The sequence below is a fragment of the Oryzias melastigma genome, linkage group LG1, assembly GCF_002922805.2.
Source record: "Oryzias melastigma strain HK-1 linkage group LG1, ASM292280v2, whole genome shotgun sequence".
Classification (NCBI taxonomy): domain Eukaryota; kingdom Metazoa; phylum Chordata; class Actinopteri; order Beloniformes; family Adrianichthyidae; genus Oryzias; species Oryzias melastigma.
The window spans coordinates 15,869,287-15,887,085 of NC_050512.1; the positions used below are offsets into that span (position 1 = coordinate 15,869,287).

Here is a 17,799-nt window from a genome sequence, read left to right on the forward strand (position 1 = left end):
CTTGGTTAAACATAAAGATAAAGATAGATGTCTCTTTTTTCACTTGTTGGACCCATCCGATAAGGGGCATACTGAAATGATACCATTAAAAACGTCGTCTCAGCCCCAGTGTCTCAAACACAGTCGCACTCACTATTTGAATTAAACCGTTTTCTTCTGTTTTGCATTAAAGCTCTTGATTTAGCATCATTTTTTCCGTCAGACTTTCCCCAGTCTTTGCTTTGTCCATTTTGCGCACAGGCTCATCCCACCTTCTCCCCAGTTACCCTAGATGACATTCAGCTTAAGTTAAAAAGAATGAAATCATCTTGATGTTTTCCCCACCTCTGTGTCTGTTAAGCGTTCTGTGATTAATCCTTTTGTCAAAAGAATTAAACCTAGATCAATTTGATCTCAAAAACGTTGGGCCTACATCTAAATGTCCTTTTATTTCTGACGTTTCAAAGAAAGTGATGGCACAACAGTAATGGTGGCAGATTCTGACTCTACTGGTCCTTCTAGACTTAACAAATGATGTTGAAATGGTCGATCATAAGATTGTGATTGGATGTCTTCTGTTTTTTGATTTGTTACTACGAAGGACTGGCAAACTGTTTGGGGTGTACTCTGCCTTTACTAAACAGTCACTGAGTATGTTCCAGTGTCCATGTGGATTCTTATAGTTAATGAGCAGAACTTTCAGCGTTGTCCTAAGAAATTTCATGGCCAGTCTCAGTAGTTTTTTTTTTTTTTTTTTTAATCAAATGTATGCAGATGATAATCAGCCATTTAGCTTTTTTTTAATGAGAAAGACTTCAACAAACTAACCAGTCTATTTGTCTGCCTAACAAATTGGTAATCCTATTGCTTTTTATTGTCAAAGAGAAATACTTTGAGTTTTTCTGCTGACAACAAACTAAAACCTCGGGGTGCCGTTTGTTCCACAGCACAAACCAAAATAAGAGGAATAACTAAAACATCCCTGATTTTAAATCTGTTGATTTTATACCAGTTGTTTTTAGATTGTTCTAATACGTTTTTAGTCATAAAATGTTTAGTTAGATCACATTTCAGGCACATTTTAGTATAGCTAGTATTGGATGCACGTGGTGTAACTTGACTCAAGATGAAATCATCTGGATACAACAGTGGAGTGTTTGGCCCTCAAGGGTTCTTGCCTTCAAAAAACAGTCTGAGGATAAAAATGAATGCTAATGGTGTCGTGTGGTTAGGACCAGGACAACTCCCTAGTGCCAGGTAACATCTCCTTCAAATCACACAATCTGAGAACATTGTCCTCTGATTGTTCAAAGTGGTCTTTTATAGTATTAGGTGCTACTTCAAGCTTCAAGTGGAGGCACTGGAGACAATATACATGATTGAAATGGTTTGAACACATCTAACTGGCTCAGATAAAAAAAAGCCATCTTGACACAATCTTATATATGTTAATTAGCATTAGTTTTTGATTCAAAAAATGTTTGTTTTGTTTTTGTAAAGTGTTGCTAGTTTTTTTTAAGTATTAAGCCATAATTGAGGCCAAATGTTTTATGACTTTATTTTATTTATTTATTTAGAGTGAAGAAAGATATGAACTGTGTCATTTTGTGTTCTGTGTGCCCCCCGGGCCCTTGCCCTGTCTAGTGGGGAGGGGCTTTCCGTGGGGAGCGGGAGTCCCAATAGACACGGGGCCTAAGGGGTCTGCCAGGTGGGGGCCGTGGCTGGTTGGGCTGCCTCGGTCCCGTTGGTGCCTGACCAAAGCTCCCACAGGGGAGGTGCTTGGGGCCGGGATTTGCCCCTGGGACTTGCTCCATCTTGGCTCCTCTCTCCTTGTGTGGGGCCTGGGGGGTCGGCTCTTGATGTGGTGGGACCCATGGGCTGGGGGACCTTGGACGTTGACGGTTGTCCACCATCGGGGTTCAGTCTGCCTGCTGCCCCCAACCTATCCCCATTCCTCATACGAACATGCATTAGGGTGATGGGGAGGGTGGTTGTCTTGCATTCCACCGCGGGTGGTGGACTACTTGGCAGTGGCCCCCCTCCTGTGGCTGGTGCATGGATTTGCCCCTCCACTTGATTTTAATAGCACCTTAGACATGTAGGACCCCCAGTGGAGGGGTGGTTGGACATCACTGCCAGCAAGCAGGAGAGATCAGGTTAATCCAGTGAACAGTTCAGTGCAAGGGATTTTAAATAAATGACAATATTACATATTTTAATGCATAGTTTCATGCAAATAATATACTGTGGTGTTGTGATAACAAACACAAACACACATCTACCTGTCTTCCAGTGTTTTAAAGCTGAAACACCTGCAGAGGTTGTTTACATCCTTTAAAATAATCTTCTGCCCTGAATAGACAGTAATAAGGATGTCTGGACCTCTCTGTGCTTTTTTTTTATTTTTTTTATTTTGCACGTCTGAGGTGTCATTACTACTGATGTCATTATCATGTCAACAGTGCATGTGTCATTGCTCTGGCAAGTAGAATTTTTACATCTGCAATGTGCCTCTTCGTTGACGCTGAAGGACTGAGTAATTTCTGCTGGTTTGATGTGCAATCATTGATACAATGAAACCAGCTTTGTTTCCATGTAGGAGGCAATTTTGGTCCTACCCGCAGGCACTTTCAGCTGAAAGACAGACCAACCCTGAGTGGAAATGTGTGTCAAATGCTCTGTGCAACAAAAGAAGGTGGAAATAAATTTATAATGGGTGTAAGTGGGTGGGCAGGAACTACAACCTGAGAATCGGGAATGCGTTTTGGAGGCTCTGCACAGCCGACTTGGAGAAACATTTTGTCTGATTCATTGCAAAGCAAGCTCCGGTCTGTGTTTTACTTTGATTGTTGTTCATTTTGTACACGCTAATTGGAAAATTAAGATAATGAAAGGAGTTGGAAGGCGTGAATGTGATACAACACGGTTTCTCACGGCTTTCCTATTTAAAACTGGGTCATATCGTGCTAGCTTTTGTCGAATTTACTGTGATTATCTACATATAATCCATTAAAACTGCATGGCTTCTATGCTTATCTTTAGGGTGCAGGATCTGACAGAGCTTGGCGAACTCTCTCCTCACTGGGACAACTTAAGGAAGGAGGTGATTACACGGTATGGAGGAATAATCAGCTCCTACCAGGAGACTTTGGCTGAACTGGACAAGATTACTGGTATGAAAATGTCCACCTTTGAATTTCACATTCGTCAAACATGCATTTATGCACACGGTTCTTTAATCCATACAAGTGCAGTTTGTTGGATGTATTTGCTCTTTACCATTCACTTGTGTTGGTAAAACTAATTGTTTAACAACTATTTGCAAAAGTTTTTACTTAACTTTTAGGTCACATCTCATTGAAAAGGGCTACATTCTTCATACAAAATAAGTTGTTCCATTTTTATGTGTTGTATATTAAACTGAAGGACCACATGTACGAACACTGATCAGACACTATTTTTTGGATGTTTATTACCTAAAACTTTCATGTAGGCACAAAAAATCGTCCAAGGGAAAGGATATTTTGGGGTGTAATCAGACTGGACACATTCGGTTCACTTAAAGTGAACCAGAGTTTGTTTCCCCTGATATATCGGAACAAATTTTCAGTCTGAATACAATCAAGTGGACCCTGATTTGGGACCAATAACTGCTCTCTGATCCATCTTTCAAAGTAGTCTCAGTTAGTTTTTAATCAGTCTGAGCTTTTGTTCTCTCTGAGAATCCTTACTCTGAATAGGCTCTGTGCTCGGAGTGGAACAACTGAACCAAAATGGCCACTGCAGCCGGGCATTATGGGATGTAAACAGAGTAGTAGTAGTAGTAATGTGATTCATGGTTGGTTCTCAGACTGTTTTCCAGACAATCTATACGCTGTTGCGTCCTCAGTTACCACTTTGCAGCATACCTCCACTGTAAAAATGTAGCTGATTTTGACACAGACGTTCAAAATTGGTCATTGAAACAAAGTTTGAGTGAGTGAACTCTCCCGACAAGCATACGTTCTTTAGTTAAATCCCTTTTAATTTTACCCTCAGCATCATAAACTTCGTTAATTGACCCCTCACTAAGACTTTGCTGCTTTTCCTCCCCACTTTTTACCAATTTTAACTAGAAATATTTAAAAGGTATTTATGTTGATTGATTTCATATTATTTTTCTCTCATTTTTATAATAAAAAAACAAAAGAATCAATGTTTAAGTCTTTGCCCAGCTTGTGAGAGTTAGAGATGGTTGCTGCGTGACTGAGCTCTAAGGTAGTGGGTGATGTGCACAGGGGAATGTGGCATTGGTCTTTATGGCTCCTAAAATGTCTCTAAGAATGGCCCAGATGCTACAATGCACGCTTGAGCCTCGGCCTATCTTTTTTTTTTCTTTCTTTTATCTAACACAATAACCGAATAGCATGCATTGTTGAATAAGCTGAGCGAGGAAGCTGCTGCAGCATAATTGTTGAGAACAAATTGGATTTTAAAAAGCTGAGAGTGGAGAGAAAAGAGGGCAAGATAGTGGACGAGGTTGAGTAAGAAAGGAAAGACTCCAGAGAGAAAGGAAATGAAAACATAATCATCAAAATAAATAGACTGACAAGTATATAGACTGTACATCCTTCATCAGGCCTTAAAATTAAGCAAAAAATGGTAAAATAAATGGTTATATACATATATTTTGTAGTGTTTTTAGTTTAAAAATCCTATAAAGTCTGCTCTGAATTTAATTATCTTAATTAGATTTAATAATAAAATAACGATGATAACCTAAAAATTAAAAATCCCCCCACAGACTTTTAGACTTTGCAATTTTCCCTTCAATTTTTAATTAATATTATTGGTTTTGCAGGTTTGCTCCAGGCTTTTTGGTTTGCAATCCTTTCAGGGGATTATTTTCACATTTATACCGCACTGAAAAATTGGTGTGCGCGTTACATGAAGGTCAAGACTGCGTTGGGAGCTGGTGACTCCATTTCGCTTAGTTTTAATGAGATAATGGCGGCAAGTTGTGATGCACCCACAGAATAAATAAAACATTATTTTTGTTTTACTGCTGGACCACACTTTCATGGTTTGTACACTCTATTTAACTGCAATTTGAGAGCAAAAATGTAACATTTCTAATGGTGACCTTTGAAATAATTGCAATAGTCTGTAAATATTATTAGGATTTTTTTTAGGGGTTGCAGATTGATAAAAAAAAAAATAGCTGTTCATAGTGGTGATGCATTTGCCATCATGCTAGTAACACCAAAATATGATCCCACCATTTAAAAGTACCAGTCTCATGAGAGCAAGCCATATTTTTCCATGTCTAATACCACTTTCTGGTCTCAGCTCACAGAAGTGACCCTCCTGGATGATCCTCTGCCGCTTCACTTTACGCTTTGATGTGCTGCGTGTGCTTTCAGAGATGATTTTCTGTATTCCTTTAGTTTTGTAACAATTTATTTTTTTTGACTTTGATGTTTCCTTTTCTGTCATCTTGAACTAGTTCTAGCAGTACTTCTCTGACCCGCATCCGCAAGGTGCTTTGAAGAGCCACCGCTCAATAGATTTTCTCTTTCTCAGACCGTATTCTGTAAAAAAAAAAAAAAAGAGAACTCCAGCACTTTCGGAAATAGTCAGAGCGGTTCATCTGGGACTTTACATGTCTGATGTGTTAAAAGTCAGTTTGAACTTCGGCAGGTCATTCCGAGCAGAACTACAAGCCCAAATGCACTGAACCGCTGTCGTGTAATTGGTTGAGACGTTTATATCAAAGGGCAGCTGAAATGGTTCAACAAATGTTGTGACTAGTAAGTGAACGTTGGTTGAGAAAGTGTTATTGGAGATGACTCACTTGGGCAATTTAAACTCCTGTCAGGCTGATTCCAGTACTCCCACAGCATGCAGCCGAACCTCCTCTGTGTCTGACACATGTTCGACCTGCAGATTGGTTAAAAAAGCCAGCTGTGTTCTGAGCGCCATGACGGCACGATGATGAAACCTTTAACATCTTTGAACAAACCCGGACAGATCTGACTGAGCTCGGTGACGAGTGTTCATTTTCTCGTTTTCACAATACTTTTCATGACCTGTCCTTTGGCACCCAAGTGTCTTGTCGTCTTCTCTGCAAAGGAGAGTACTAAGAGAATGAAGAATCTTGGGGCAAACACAGTAAAGGAACGATAAAAAAAAAGGAGAAGCTGTGTCAATAATGGACAGTACTGCTGCATTCAGCTCCTCTGTCTCACAGCCAGTGCACCTGAGCAAACAGATGGCTGTCTAATGTGACTAATTCATCCAACCCTCAGTGGTCACTGGCTTAGTTCACCTGGTCTCAAGAGAGAGCAGCACAGCTGATAGTGAAAGTTGAATGAACGGAGATGACAGCATAACCACTGACCCCCTTATGAAACACAAACACAAAGGAGACTAATTGGACTTTTTCTGGATGAGTATTTGTTTTTTCTGCTACTTATAGAAATCACTTTAACCAGTCAGCCAGTTACTCAAAAATTCACAAAATAGCATTGCTATTGTTCTATGCTTTTATCTGCAACTTCATCCATTTAATAAACCTCCAACTTCGCACTTGTGAGCTCCGTGTTTGAGGAACAAAGAAAGTTTGGAATATCACAGTCTAAAGTAACTGTATTAGCAAAACAGTTTTTCTATTTGGACAGAGTAATTATTTTTTAGAACACTTTTACGGTTACTGATGGTTAAAGCAGTGTTTTACTTGAAATGTATTACCTAAGGTGTGTAGATCAAACCCTCAACTGATTCCCATCAAATGACTTTCTGTCAGAAGGGGACGATGGTGGGTTGACAAAAGAATAAGAGGTTTTTATTGGCTAAGGGCCGTTTCCTGTATGACAGCCAATCAGAGTCAACGTTGTTTTACGCCAAGCCAGTTTACATGTAAAAAACACCAAACAGGTGGACAAATTTGCAGGCATAGCAAATCCAGAGCAGCCTGATGAAAAGTTTGCATTTTCCAGGAGGGTATATAAAGGCCCAATCTGAATTCTTCCCTTCTCCCTTCCCCTTCATTTAGCCCTACAAATGGAGAGTTATGAAAAAATTGCGTCTCAAATTTCAGACGTCACTTTCATTTGATGGCATCACCAATAATCGCTGGTCCGCTACCGTTAGCGTGAAGCTTCCATGGCTTGAATAGACATAACAACAGTGGTTTTATAACTTTAAAAAGGTCATGCTACAACAAAAACGCATTACATAGTCGGCTTACCCTCGTGACAGAGGACTTTATGTCCCCCTGCTTGGAGGGTAAAAATCTTTTTAAAGATTTGTGCATGTAGTTGCAGTTGTTTAAGTCGTGCATGAGTAAATTGTATTTTTTTTAATTTTGTTACATGGGAATACTGTGCATATTTGCAAGTACATAAAGTTATGCACAAAATGTATTATATGAGTTACAAATCCATTTGGATTACACACATACCAAATTAATACACAAATCAACAACTATGCATAAACAAATCCAAAGTTATGCACTAATTAAGAATTACGCATACACAAATTGGGTTGAGTCTATTTTCTCTCCATACCTTTGTGGCCACATGGGTCATCCAGCTGCTTAAAACAAAGTTATGAATCCTTGCATGAAAAACTAGTCGAAAATCTAAATCTTCTCTGAAAACAGGTTCTGTTAGCTGAAATTGCAGTAAATAAAAAATGATTCATAGATTTGATGAAGCAACCCATGTTTTATTTTTATTTACATTATTTTTAAACAGAATCTCAGCTTGAATATCTTTTTGTAATGCAAATAGCTCAAATAAATCACATTTTTGCTTCCTGTATGTGCAATGCCACTGTTGGCTTTATAGGAGTAAATTAAAATCTCCATCTTGTACAATATTATGAAATGCTACAGACACATTCCAGCAAACCTGTAGCAACTTGTAACTGGTTGTACACAAAATTACAAAAAAGAAAAGCACATCTAAAACATTTCTATCTTAGAATGACATTAAATTAGTTTTGTATGGACTGCAGAGATTTAGGACTTAAGTTCTTTTGTTTTTCTATTGCAGAATGTTTGTGAATCATCAAATACTGACATTGTTCACTTGGGTTTCTTTCACTTTCTGAGTCACAGAAATGAAATCGAGACTATTTTTGAGACGCAAGCGATGGATAATGACTATTTTGAGGCTGTTTTAACCATATTTTTTTGGGTAATTTTTTTTAATAAGATCCACATGCTGCATTTCAAGCAAGAAATGTCAGGACTCAGACAAACATTTGAAGTCACCTAGTAAACAAGTTTCTAAAGAATTTTATATATTATTTTTTATAATTAGATGATGGAAAAAGATAACTGCAGAACTCATGAAATAGCTCATAAAAATGGAATATTTGGCATCTTTGGCTAATTTTACAAACACCTCTGATTTCTGCTCTCAATTAAGACATTTCTTTAACACATCTATTGTGGATTATTTAAATATTTGGACTACATATTCTTACTGTTGTACCTCAAACATGCTCCAATCCACTATATCTGACATGATGCACTAATACATAAAATAAAGACATCCTCTGTTAATACAAGCAGGCCAGACGTTTGGGACCAATAGTATATGTAAAGAGAGAAACTCCTACGTGAATTCATCTTTATGTTGATTTTGTCATGTGAGTATTATCCGAAAGTAGTTATTGCTGCTATATTTTGGGATTTTTGGTCTTAAAAAAGCTATAAATATGACAAATCATAAAGTATTTTTACTTTTTTTCCTAATGTGACCGAGTAGGAGTACTGGTAACACTTTAGCTGAGGTACTGCAAAACACTCAATATAATGTTGACAAAGATGGTTAATACATGTGTTAAGCTCCCAAGCACGTTATTAAAATGGCCTTTGTAGACAATGGTCTCACTTTAAATGGTAATTTCTTACTAAGTATGTTAATAAACCTAATTTGGCTTTTTGCACTAATAAATATCTTACTAGCACCCTAAAAACCCAATGATGTTTGTCATTGTGTTAATAAAGCTTGTTAAGGAATCTTATATAACGTGTTTCTGGAGTACTGTTTTTGAAAAGTAGGTTGCACTAAAACTGCTCTTAGGTGTACTTTTTTTCTCAAAAGAACTGAAATAAAAGTAAGAGTATATTTTAATGATTCATGACTAATAAATATAAGAATTTCTACTAACACACAGCATAATTTTTCTTGTTTGTACCGTAGAACAAATTCTTTTCTTAATACACTGAAGACAAATGAATGAAATTAGATTCTGTGCTAACAGAAAGCCTGTCTGGTACAGCAGCTCTAATTTGTAGATGTTGTTAATTAATGAATAGGAGCAGAAAGACTTCAAACAGCTTCATTTAGCTTTAATCATAGTGAGTTATGGCTCATCGAAGATCTGGGAAGAGTCTTTTTAGTCATTATGCTGCTTTCAACATACATTATTGGACAATATGTAAAGGACAGACTGTTTTTCACCTACAACCGACAACACATCATTAAATATGCCTAATGGCCACATAATTAAGGCCATTCAGGCTGTTTTGTCTCGGCGCTGCACTCAGCTTTGGTGGATTTGGTGAGAAAGTTCTGGTTGTTTGGAGCTGCAAATATAAAGTCATCCAATCTTGGAACATGGACGTAGCCTTTTCAAGAAAAAAAAGTTCCTGTGTTTCAAAGGAATGTGAAGGTGTGCTTTCAACACCAGCAAAAAAGGCCCCCCGGAAAACAAGAGAAAAGATAAGATTGTGGATATTATGATAAGCCACATCCTTTGCAGGCAGAAAGATGATTAAAGTCCTTAATCAAGAGGAGCTTAATCTTTACTAACAAGAGGAATCCAATGAGTAGTCATTACAGCTCAGTACAGTGAAATTATCATGCTGATAACCATGGCAACTACAACACTGCACTATTATCAGAGAGCTTGTAGATTATTCTGTTTAGGAACTCCATTATTGTCAGCAGGAGTAGTTATAAAAAATGTATAAATAGAAATTTTAGAGATTTTCTTAGAGCCATTGTTATGAAAGGAAATTGTGGAAAAAAAAAACATTCCAACACAACTCTTTGATAGTCATTTTTGGTGCCAAACTTGAGTTTTAAAGTTTTTGATCGTTTCTCACCAACTTTTAAAAGGTTACAGGGGGTTTTGAGTGTCCTTCAGCTTCATCAGCCTTATCCATGAGGGGGTCATTTATCCATTTTCATGCCATATATAAAATAATCCACAAACAATGAGAAGATAGAAATGAAAAATGAACTCAGATTATACTTTTTTTTAGCAATACAGTAAATACAGTTTATTTATGGTATTTTCTTGGTAATATTTACACTTTGTGGCTCATCCAATCCTGGGTGAAATCCATGTGTTCTCCAACTAGAAATGGAACAGATTGGTCTTCTAGTTTTTCAAAAGTTTAAGTGAATTTCCTGACATCTACAGAGACTGGCATACTGTTAAAGCTTCACATGTAAGAAGCAGAAGATAGCAGTCTTCATGCATATTAACATGGTTCTGTAGAAACTACACATGGCTATGAATCACTGAAATAAACATATTTTTTAAGTTTATTTCTAAACTTTGTAGAACAAAGGTGTATTTACTTGATTATTATTGTTTTAATCATTTTAACTATTTTCTAAAGTTTCTATAGCTACAGAAAATATGTTGCAACTCTCATGAGACTAGTTAGTTGACTTGTTACTGGTGAAGCTTGTGAGAAAAAAAAAATATTTGTGTATTCTTACTCCTAAATGTTTTTCACTATAGTACAGTTGTATCCACTTTCTCTGTAGCTTTCATGAAGAACCCATTGAAAAAGTAAACCATTCCTGTCATCACTTTAATGTGTTTTTCCTTGTTGCAATCATCACAATTAATAATTATCTTCTTTAAACTTATATTTTAGAAGTTATACCATGTGTCTTAAATGTTTTTTTTTTTTGTTATAATGTAGATGATTAGCAGGGCTCCAAAGCAAAAGATTTTGCTAAATGATTAATTTACATTGCCTGTTTGCAAAAGATTACTTAGATTACTTATTTTTTTCAGTCAACGTTATGTTTGCAGTGCTGCCATTGATTTTTAGTGTTCGCTGAAGTAGTAGTGCTATTTATAGTTGTAGTATTAGTACTAGTAGTAGTTGTTGTAGTGGTAAAAGGAGTAGTAGTAGCAGTAGTAGTATTAGTAGTAGTACTGCTAGTAGTAGCAGTTGTAGTAGTAATAGTAGCAGTAGAGGAAGAAGTAGTAGTAGTTGTTGTAGTAGTGGTAGTAGTAGTAGAAATAATGTAGTTGTACTAGTAGTAGCAGTAGTAATGATAGAAGTACTAGTAGTTTTGGTAGTTACTATAGTAACTGTAGCAGTAGAAGTAGTAGTAGTTATAGTAGTAGCAGAAGTAGTAGTAGTAGTTGTTGGAGTAGTAGCAATAGTAGTTGTAGAAGTAGTAGCAGCACTAGTAGTTGTAGTAGTAGTTGTTGTAGTGCCAGTAGTAGTAGTAGAAGTAGGGTAGTTGTTGTAGTAGAAGTTGTAGTAGTAGAAGTAGCAGTAGTAATAGTAGAAGTAGTAGTTGTTGTAGTAGTTGCATTAGTAGTGGTAGTAGTAGAAGTAGTAGTAGTAGTGGTGGTGGTAGTAGTTGCAGTTTTAGCAGTAGTATTAGTAGTAGTAGTAGTAGATGTAGTAGTAGTTGTTATTGTAGGAGCAGTAGAACTAGTAGTAGTAGTATTAATAGTAGTCGTTGTTGTAGGAGTAGTAGAATAAGTAGTATTAGTAGTAGTACTAGTAGTAGTGGAAGTAATAGTACTTATTGTGGTAGAAACAAGATATAAAACACAATGATGACATATAAGACAAAAGCTAAATTCAAAAAATTATACAAGACAGTAAAAGTTTAAATAATTAGGATTGATGTGCAAATCTGAAGACATAGGTGTTGAGATTTTATAGAAAACTGAGACGTGAGTTCAAGCAGTCTCGACTTGCACCAAATGTAAAAAACTAGAAAAATGTGGTAACTTCTAGAGTTTAAATTCTCATCCGTTTCTGCTGCTTGACTGTGTCGACATTGCACAATGTTTTGTGACTGTTTACCCCCATGTCTTTGCTGTTTAGGCTGTTCGTTCAAGCCCAGTTGCTGCAAAGCCCAGAAGTCCTTGGAGTTCATCCCAATAAACTTGCACACGCAGAGGATGAGGGTCTCATGCCTCAAGAAAACAGGTAATGTTTCATGAATGTAGACGGAGGCCTCGGAGTGAACCCTTGCTTAAGGGCTATTTGATTTGCAAGCAAGCAGCTGTTTGATGTGTTTTTTCTTGTCCACTTGTGCCTGTGTGTTTTGTGAGCTGCTCATTCTTTTTGTCTCTCTGAACCTGACTTCCACATCCGTCAAAAATACTCAGAGGGTTCAGAGAGGCAGTTTCTAGGTCATCACCCAGATTGAAAGGTGAGTGTAAAGTTGGCCTGAAAAGGGAGATAAAACACTAATTAAACCCTTTGTGTTTTTCCAATGTACACGACTGAGCTGTCTCCACCAGTACTGCTCTGCAGAAGGGTTTTTATTGGCCTGGAACTGTCTGAGTGTATTAGGGCAACCAACTGCTGCCTCGCTATCTGTGGGAGGGCTCCATTTCCACTAAACAACCGATGATTGATGGGAATGTAACAAAAATCAGACAAACAGTGAGATTATCTGTCATTCTTTCAATGAGGACGTCATGATGGCAGTTAAAATGAGTCCAATCAAGTCATCATTCAGTCTCACAACTCTCTGCTGCAATCTGTCAGAGAGGAAAAATGAGGAGGATCGCACCAAAACAGACCTCGGAGGAGGTAGTCAATTGATGGATTGGCACTCTGATAATTAACCTCCGAGGGCCCAACTCACCTTTTAGCTCACTTCAAAACGGTGACGGTGTGTGTGTGTTCTCACAAAAATAAACTGAACCAGTTTTGTATGTTAAACCAGATCCAAAAATATATTTATAATTACTTTTAAAGAAATTAGTCATAACAAGGAGCATGAAATGGCACAAAAAAAAGTCCCACTCCAATACTTTTTTGATCTGTTGTTAAAGTGTTTCCAGTGGTCTTTTAATTAGAAATATTCTGTTTTAAGCCAAGATTTAAAAAAAAAAAAAAGATGTTGTTCTCTAGGACATAGCTTCTGCAGAGCAGCAGGAGTTTATCAGAATGATCTGAATTAGGGTTGTGATTGGAAAGTTGTCTTAAAGCAACCCCGCCCCTTTTCCCCTCCCTCTTGGCTAGAGCTCTCTTTTTACATGCTCTTCTGCTAACTTACATTTCCTCACAACCCCAACCTAACATTACTGGTGCAACAAAAATGGCGAGCAATATTTTAGCCATTCATTAGTACGTTTTTGAGCTAGATCCCAGCTCAGACCAGGAAAAAGAAGATGTGTGTGGATCTAGTCGTTTATAGGGGAGCAGAGCAGGGAGCTTGTAGACCCTTGTATTTTCTAGGTAACAAATACAATCTATTTAAAGTGGTATTCTTTGTCTGCTCTTGATTTACAATTTGAACAAAGAAATACTCAGAAATGCAATTTAAGCTTTATATAAATGTCTTTCATCATGAGAAAAATGTAACACGAGCATGGTAAAAACACCAGAAACATAACTTTCATTGGAGTGGGTCTTAAATGTTTTAAAACCTTTAGTTTTGTGTCATAAAATATGGTTTTCTAATGATGTAAATCTATTAAGCATCACACAACCATGCCATTCACATGCAAGTGCTTGATGAAAATCTTCCCCCAGCAAAAAGTAAAACCTGAAGTGAGATGGAGATTTTGACTAGAGTTTACTCCACCTGACTTAAAGAACCTGCTGAAACCAAACATGCACGACAGAGGGGAAGCAGAGGTTTTTGCAGATGGGAGAGATTTGCTCTCAAGCCTCATATCATGTTATAGAAGCAGCAAGAACAGCTCATAGAAAAGGCCCAAAACTTGTTGGAATCTAGGGGCTCCCTGTAGAAAGAGATTGGATTTCTGGTTTTCTCCCTTTCTAACAGAAAGGCTGGAGGGCAAATTTCTACAGTTCAGTTTTGTTGTGCCTTCCCCCCTTATTCCGAAAAAATAAAGAACAGCGTATGTTATATTACCCTGCTATATTGCCAAATTTTCCCCTAAAACATTCTTTATTTTAAGACATTTGATGAATCAACTTAATCAAAGAAACAATTTCTATTCCTACAATCCAAACAGATCGATCTGTTAACTGAATCACCCTCTACTATAATAAAATTGGTTCAAATTGAAATAAATTGATTATTGATCAATAGAAACTAGAATTTAGATTGAGGCATTATAGCTTTATTTTACTATAGTGCAAAAATGACCAAGTGCCATCACAGTGGATCGTTCAAAATTAACCAATTTTATCAATAAATGAAATCATCAACCTCAAATTATGTTGTTAATTTTAACAAATACTTTTGCATTTTGTCTACCTCTCCAACAGAATAGGTAAAAACATTAAACATTTTTGCTTTTAAATCATCATGCCATCTTAAGGGATCCAGATGACCCCACCCTTATATAGATGTGTGATCCCTCCCATGACAAAGGTGGAAAGGATTTTATGTCTGCCACAGACACCAGTAAAAATAAAAATAATCCTTGCAACAAAAAAAAAAGTGGGGTCCAGATGACCCCACTTTTAATATAAACATGCCTAGGATAGCACAAGCGTTACAAAAGTCTAGTTTAGTATGTCCATTGTAGCAATAGGAATTGCTTGTTTAGTTTTGAGTTCCACCCGGAGGGTTGAGAGTGCGACACCGGAAGTGTTGAACGTTCGACTTAAACCTTTTTTAGCCTTAGTTCATTGATAAAACTATTGGTGTTACATCAGGATCAGGTGTGTGAAGCTCGCTTTGGTCATTGTACCTTATTGTGTACAACCTGTCATTGTTTTTCTGTGTGCTGTGGGATAGACAATTAGGGGACCTTGATACCTGAACACTCCAGGTGCCTAGCATGGGGCTGTCAGCAGCCTTGTGACCAACCACAGAGATAAATAATGATGGAAGCACTTGGTCCTACTGTAGCATTACACCAATTTTACCCCATTGTGGGTTTTTTTTACTGTTATTTACTCTTTTTTTGTGGTGAGACATGGAAGTCTTGAGTCATACTTTTTTTTCCCCACAAGAGATTTTCAACAATCCGTTCTGACGTCTTTCTGAGCCCCTCATTTATTGACCTCCCTGAGCACAACCCTCAGATACACACGTACACTTTCCTGCATTCTTGTTTGGTGTTTTAATTGTCAGGTTTCGTCCATTTCTTATTCCAGTCAGGACTTTTATCTAAGCACCTCAGTGCCTGCTTTGCTGTTTTTCAAAGTTTTATTTACTTTTGAGGCTGGTATGCAAATAGCTGTGAATCGCTGTGACATTGACCGTCCTTCTGTTGCAACACGGGACTAATACTCTCTACATACCTATTTATACTTTGTATTGACTTTGCTGACGACGTGTTTATTTTTTCAAAGCTTGTCCTACAGATGTCATTATCTTCTCTTTCCATCCCTCAAGTTTTGGCTGCAGCCTCTAGCTTCTGAGAAGCATTGCCAGTATTTTGAATTTTAGGAACTAAATAACATAAGATCCTTTTTCTTTTCTTTTTTTTCTCTACAGATGCATTCTATGACATTGTCACTGTTGGTGCTCCAGCAGCACACTTCCAGGGTTTCAAGAGTGGAGGTCTGCAGCGTTTGCTGAGCAGATATGAAGCAGACAAGAAAAGGTACAAATGGTTCAGTGTAATTCTCCTTCAGCCAAATCCAAATTTTTCCCTTACCCCTACAACCTCTCCCTACCCCTACATTTAGAACTCCAAACAGAGAGTTATGGAAAAATAGTGAATTCGAATTCAGACGTCAGTCCCACTCGATGTCGTCATCAATCCTTTTTTTTTTTTTTTAATGAGCTCCACTGCCTGTAACCCCCCCTTTTTGATTGACGCATGACTGTTAACTCAAAAGTTTGTCTGCACCTGCTCTTCTCACCAGTTGGCATGTTTCTCAGTTTACATTTATACTGAAGAGGCTCAGATCTGACAGAAACTTCAGAGCTTCCTGTCAAAGCTCAAAGTCGCACTCAGATGTTTAGAGAAGAATTTTCCGAACTGAGTTAATTAGCAATAATCACATTGATTTAAAAAAAAAAAACTGCCGATATAAGTGCACATCTGTGAGCTCTCAGCGTTAGAGCGACTACTCTATTATGATTGCTCTGAAGTGTTTCCAAGTTTTACCAGCAAGTCCTTTTCATTTGACAGACTTTTGCTTTTGTGTTATTTGCAGTGACTTTCTGAAGGCTGAGATTAGCAGCACTCTGAAAATGCTGATATCTTTCCCCCTTTGAATGCAGGGTAGAGCTCAATGTCACTGGAGTTCTGTTTGTGGTCAGTTAAGTCAACCCAAAAAATTGAAAGGTCTCCCTTCTACCCTCCCTCTGCACTCCATGGAGAGCAAAGTCATTACAGACCATGCCAGATCTAATTAGTTACAGAGGCTGCAGCTCAAGAAAACAGTGGAGGCAAGACAAAGACGAGTGGGATATGGGCAAACGTGGACAAAAAAAAAAAAAAAGATGGGAACGTACCGTGGGGCTTAACCCCGTATTTTCATGCTGAAATGAACAAGTCCATTTGAAGAAGTTGGTCAGTTTTGTCTGTGTGAGTAAGGTGTGATAAGACAAGCATATTTTTGAGAAATCCTCTGTAATGAAATCATTTCTCTCTAAGTAAGAGATTAGGCTTCAGAAGGAACCTCTCCAGGGAGAAGGAGCGTTTTGTTTCAAATTTGACTTAGCTAATGAATCACCGTGGCTTAAATTTTCCAATTTTCCGCCTGGATAACTGACTACTGACTGGCACAGTTGAGTTTGACCTGGAGTGTAGTGGATTGTTAGTCACAAACGGCGACGGTTCGGATTTCTGATTTCACCCAGAGTTGGAGGTTTGTCATTTTAATGATGTATATGTTTACAAAACTAGTTGAAGTTTCCTTTTAATGATGCCTTCTGGAAAACTCCAAGCCAGGCTTTTTCTCAGACAGATGTTTATAGACTCCGCACTCCGGCTTAAAAAGGTGAGGAGAAAGACATTCTTTCTGTGGCTTTATTTCTTCTTTTGAAGCGTGCTCACAACACCAGACCCATTTCTGTCAAAAAAGAAAGACGAAACTGATTAGAGTTTAGGAGCGTGAGGTTATATCGTAGATGAGTCCAGGTTGAAGCCCCATAATTGCTCTATAAGTCAAGCCTATTTTATCAGAGCAAAGGTGCTCATTGCACTTCTCTCCGTGTAACCTGTCGCCTTTCAGACGCAGCCTTTTGTGATCACATCTGATTAAAATAGGAATAATCGGCGAAATGTGAGACTTGGCAGTGTGATATTAATAAATCAGCGAGGATAGAAAGGATTGAGCACAGGAGAATAAAAAGGAAAACTGAGCATAAAGGTGTTACCAGGAGGCCAATAAAAAACCTATTTGTCTTTGTTCCATGGACATTAGAACAGAGGGCAGGGGGTTCTTTCCAAAGCCAATAAAAATCAGCGTTGGCCATACTTAGCATTAGGCAGGCTATGCAGTGTGTTTTGTCTCCTGGGATGGGCAGGGAAAGTTTTTTAATCAATGGCTGCCTCTTAATATTCCTCAAGAAACTCTACATCCACCCACAGTACCAAAGTGTTCTTTTTTTTATTAGTGCGCGCTCTCTCAATTCAATTCAAGTTGGTCCATTTTTATATGTTTTTAATTGGGTCGTCAAGAGATTTGCTGAGGTGTTGTAATCATTCAGCTTATGTTAATGT

General features: G+C 37.8%; 1 protein-coding gene across 1 annotated transcript in view; it reads left to right on the top strand.

Annotated features, from left to right (window-relative positions):
- Nucleotides 1-17,799, top strand: part of inpp4b (inositol polyphosphate-4-phosphatase type II B) — a 147,173-nt gene that overhangs the window by 97,378 nt on the left and 31,996 nt on the right. The window contains exons 9-11 of the mRNA XM_036212286.1: nucleotides 3,022-3,152; nucleotides 12,068-12,172; nucleotides 15,618-15,726. Coding sequence (XP_036068179.1) covers nucleotides 3,022-3,152; nucleotides 12,068-12,172; nucleotides 15,618-15,726 — 345 coding nt within the window. The remainder of the gene's footprint in view (nucleotides 1-3,021; nucleotides 3,153-12,067; nucleotides 12,173-15,617; nucleotides 15,727-17,799) is intronic.